Source organism: Camellia sinensis, chromosome 7 (genome assembly GCF_055761805.1).
Source record: "Camellia sinensis isolate YWXY chromosome 7, ASM5576180v1, whole genome shotgun sequence".
Classification (NCBI taxonomy): domain Eukaryota; kingdom Viridiplantae; phylum Streptophyta; class Magnoliopsida; order Ericales; family Theaceae; genus Camellia; species Camellia sinensis.
In genome coordinates this window covers 32,332,698-32,336,823 of record NC_138967.1, presented here as the reverse complement: position 1 = coordinate 32,336,823, position 4,126 = coordinate 32,332,698, and the positions used below count along the sequence as shown (strand labels likewise).

At 35.4% G+C, this 4,126-nt stretch overlaps 2 protein-coding genes across 2 annotated transcripts; both read right to left on the bottom strand.

Moving 5' to 3' along the window:
* Positions 1-728: 728 nt before the first annotated feature.
* Positions 729-2,629, bottom strand: LOC145795712 (protein FAR1-RELATED SEQUENCE 5-like). The gene is made up of 3 exons (XM_082880582.1): positions 2,288-2,629; positions 2,084-2,203; positions 729-803 (listed from the first exon to the last, which is right to left on the bottom strand). Exons 1-3 carry the CDS (start codon positions 2,627-2,629, stop codon positions 729-731), a joined length of 537 nt encoding a protein of 178 aa, XP_082736708.1.
* Positions 2,630-2,740: 111 nt separating this feature from the next.
* Positions 2,741-3,862, bottom strand: LOC114323662 (protein FAR1-RELATED SEQUENCE 5-like). The gene has a single exon (XM_028271322.2). It carries the CDS (start codon positions 3,860-3,862, stop codon positions 2,741-2,743), a length of 1,122 nt encoding a protein of 373 aa, XP_028127123.2.
* Between the last annotated feature and the right edge of the window lie 264 nt (positions 3,863-4,126).

Here is a 4,126-nt window from a genome sequence, read left to right as displayed (position 1 = left end):
TCTTAGGTTTTGGAATTTTTTTTTGGTGCTTCAAAATCTGATGGTTTGCAAAAACAAGTGTGTAACATGTTTGATTGAGATGAAATGTTGAATGAACAGTTTGTGAAATCTATTACTTCAGGTTGAATGTTGTATAACAGGTTTCTGAAATGTTGTGTAATGTTGAATGTTGAAATGTTGAATAATGTTGAAATGTTGAAATGTTGAAAATGTTGTATAACAGGTTTCTGAAATCTATTGAAAATGTTGAAATGTTGAATGTTGTATAATAGTGTGTATTATATGTGATGGTTTGAAAAAAAACAGGCATATTGATTAACAGGTTGAACATGAGCTACTGAAATGTGTTCAATGAACAAGTTTGTGTAGGAGGTTTTATGTGAATAAGTGTCATGCAGAATGGGTATCTACAGAAGACATGATTCTCATTTCGTCGTTCTGTTTTTATATTAGCTACTTGCATAGATCATTGCGCAAAACAACCATTAAATCACCCAAAAAATCAAATACAAACCAAATGTAACCTACAAGACTTGACAACATACTACATATATGATTCCAATGCAAAATTATGATGCTGATAACATAATAAAATGAACAAATGAGTTCCAGAACAAATCCCCATAGGTCAAATGAACAAATCCCCATACATAATAAAATGAGTTCCATAACACAGAGCAAGGTCTAAAACAGAAAGCTATTAACTTTGCTTATATTGAACCCAAATTTCAGCATAAATTCAGCATTATTTTGCAAGAGTGTGCAGCAATTTCAGCATTATTCAGCATAAATTCAGCATTATTCTGCAAGAGTGTGCAGCAATTTCAGCATTATTCAGCAACATTTCAACATTTCAGCATTTCAAAATTTCAGCAAATAACTTCAGCAACATTTCATCAACTCAGACAGCAACATTTCAGCATTATTCAAGCAACATTTGAACATAAATTTCAGCAAAATTTAAGCAACAATTGAACCCAAATTTTTAGCAACAATTCAACATTTCAGGGATGGTATCAGCAAATTTTTAGCAACAGTTTAATGAAAGGTTTTGAATATTACATATCCAACAAAAAATTTACAAAAATTCCCAAAACAAAATAACGCTAAGATGTTGGCGTGTGATCCACATCCCCATGCCCACGGCCACGGCCACGGCCACGACCACGACCACGACCACGACCATATAGTTCCTACAAAAATATATATATATATATATATATATATATTACATCAAAGGAACCATAAAATAAAATGGAACTTTAAATGAATGAATGACAAAATAAAAGAGAAAAGGTGAAAAATAAATTACTTCACTACATGCGGGACTATTTGAAGCTTGCGAGTGATAACTACTTGCATTGTTAAGCAATGCTTGATAGGTTCCATGGACGGAATACATCGATGGCATTGAAAAATGCATATTGTGATGAAGAAAACTTGGTTGCAACAATAACAAACATATATCACTTTAAAATGATAATAGTCACCTACAAATCCCTACTAAAATTTTTCATTAAACCAACTTACATCATAGGCGGGATACATAAATTGAGACGAAGAAGCTCTAACTTGAGGAACACTCGGCGAGAATGGACGAAGTTGAGGAGCACTTGAAAGTAAAGGAGCCGACTCAGGAAATAAGGGAGGTGCTTTAGGAGCACTTGCCGAAAATAAGAGAGGAGTTTAAGGAGTAGCAGACATGGAAGTTTGAGAAGCATTATGTGAACTTGTTTTATTTTTCTTTGCCAAGGCAAGCTCCAAACCACCTTTTATCCGCCTTTGTCCCTTGCTAGTGCACTCTTTTCTCTTGAGTCCTTTTGCTTGGACTACATTTTTATCCGCTACACCATCCATTTCAAAGCTTTCGGGGCATGTGTTGGGGGGGGGGGCTTTCTTGTTGAATAGTATCTGAACAAGGCATATTGAATTTTGCGCTTAACATGGTTTCAATGTCTGCAATTAATTCATCCGCTTTCTCGACCGTCAAATTATATGTTTCCTCACTTTCAGAAGCTCTACACGCTACTAATCTGAATATTGCCATCAATGACCTATAACGTGAAGTTTGATGCAATCTTACATCAACCTGAATATCATGCCCACACCTATCTTTCACATTTTCAGATCTTGCTTTTTTAGTCCATCTCTTAAGAATATATTGTGAAGGAATCTCTTTCAATTTGAGTCTTTCTCTAAGGATCTTCAAACAATGACTACACAAAATGCCCTTCATTTCAAACTTCCTACAATTGCAAGTGACCAAATCATCACACTCCTACCTCACCTTCCTCACCTTTATACCATCACTATCAAAAACCGTATAAACGATACTCTCACCATCATTTTCAATTTCTTCAATGTTGACTTCAAGGGACTTGACATACTCATCCTGAAATTCTTCAAAAATTTTATTTGTGTAAACATCTGCAGATTGCTCCATAATCTTCACTTTAATATTCACCCTTGGCAACTTTTGGCATAGAATATATTCGGCTTGTAACTCTTTGTACCTTTTCTCAGACAGAACTCGATCAAAATGCATGAAAAATTGCATTAAGTTATGATCAGACTGAATGAAATCCTTCAAGAAAGCATTAAAGGATTCACTAAGTTGGGTGTTACTCATGCCCGCACCCCATGCATTTCTAACATATGGCTAACCCCATTTTTCCTTGACCCCAAATGTTAACTTCAACCAATGATTATCTCTTACTTCATACTTGTCAAGCATTTCCTCCTATTTTAACATAAACTCTTCCTCATCCTCAATGTCATACATAAACGTGTATAAAACACTCTTCATCCCCTTATCCTTCATCGCCTTATCCTTGAAGATAGAATTTGCATGCCTTAATGCATTTTGTATCAAATGCCAAGTGCAAAGGCGGTGGGCTGTGTTAGGCATGACAATAGGTATGTCCTTAGCCATTACAGCATCCTGATCTGTAAAAATTATTTTTGGAGCCTTACTTGACATTGCCTCCAAGAATCTTCTAAAAAGCCATACGAAAGAATCAGCGATCTCATCATACATCAAAGCTGCAATAAATATCACAGTTTCCCTATGATGGTTAAATCCAACAAAAGACGCAAATGGTTTATGTGCACTATTTAACTTGTAAGTAGTGTCGAAAGTGACAACATCACCAAATTGCTCATAATCCATGATCATCTGAGCATCGGCCCAAAATATGTTCGTAATCTGCTCCTCGTTATCTAATTGGACCGAGTAAAAAAAAGATGGATTCTCCAATGATTTGTTACGAAAATATTGCAAAATGCTACCTGCCTCCCCATATGCTAAACTGTTTTGCCTCTTCGTTCTCAAATAATTTTTTTGGTCAAGTTTTGTAAACCCAAGCGCCCTTCCACCAACTTCATTACCCATGAGCTCAAATGCAGCATTAAGACGGAATCCAGATTTTTCGGCTAAATCTATTTCGGTTGACTGTGATGCAGATATGTTCCTTTGGGATGGTAACATATGCGTACATTTTGCTGGTACGAAGATATGATTATGTTGTTCAACAAAATCACTAACAAAAAATTTCTGAATATTCCTATCCCACTTAATGACAAGTCGGGCTTGACAACCAGTCCTCACTCCCTGTCTAGGATTTTTTGTTAATGGATCTCGCTTGTCAACAACCCAAAATCCCTCCTTATTACAAACAAATTGCCTTGAAGTGATTTGCCCCTCTTTGCTCTTGTTTACATAACCCCTTCTAATACTAAAGCTTAGCTTTCCTCTATAAGTATTATAGAAATCATATGCTTCTTGTTCTTTATCAAATGTCATGCGAACTCTAGGCTTCCAATCACACTCACCCCCGTCATTCTCATGATTGTCAGGTTCCATATCAATGTGCCAAGTCACTTAAAAAATAAAGAAGTGCTCAATATTAGCATAAAAACTGTAAATTATGTTTGCAAAATATTACAAACTGAATAAGATAATCAACGAATAACAAACTGAATAATACAAACTAAATTATGGTCTTTGTTATGTATGATAGTGTGGTTTTCATTAAGATGTTCGCTACAGTGGGTATTCATTGTTATGATAGTGTGGTTTTCATGAAGCAGATAAATTCACTAGCAAAGCATTAGCTACCTTTCCATA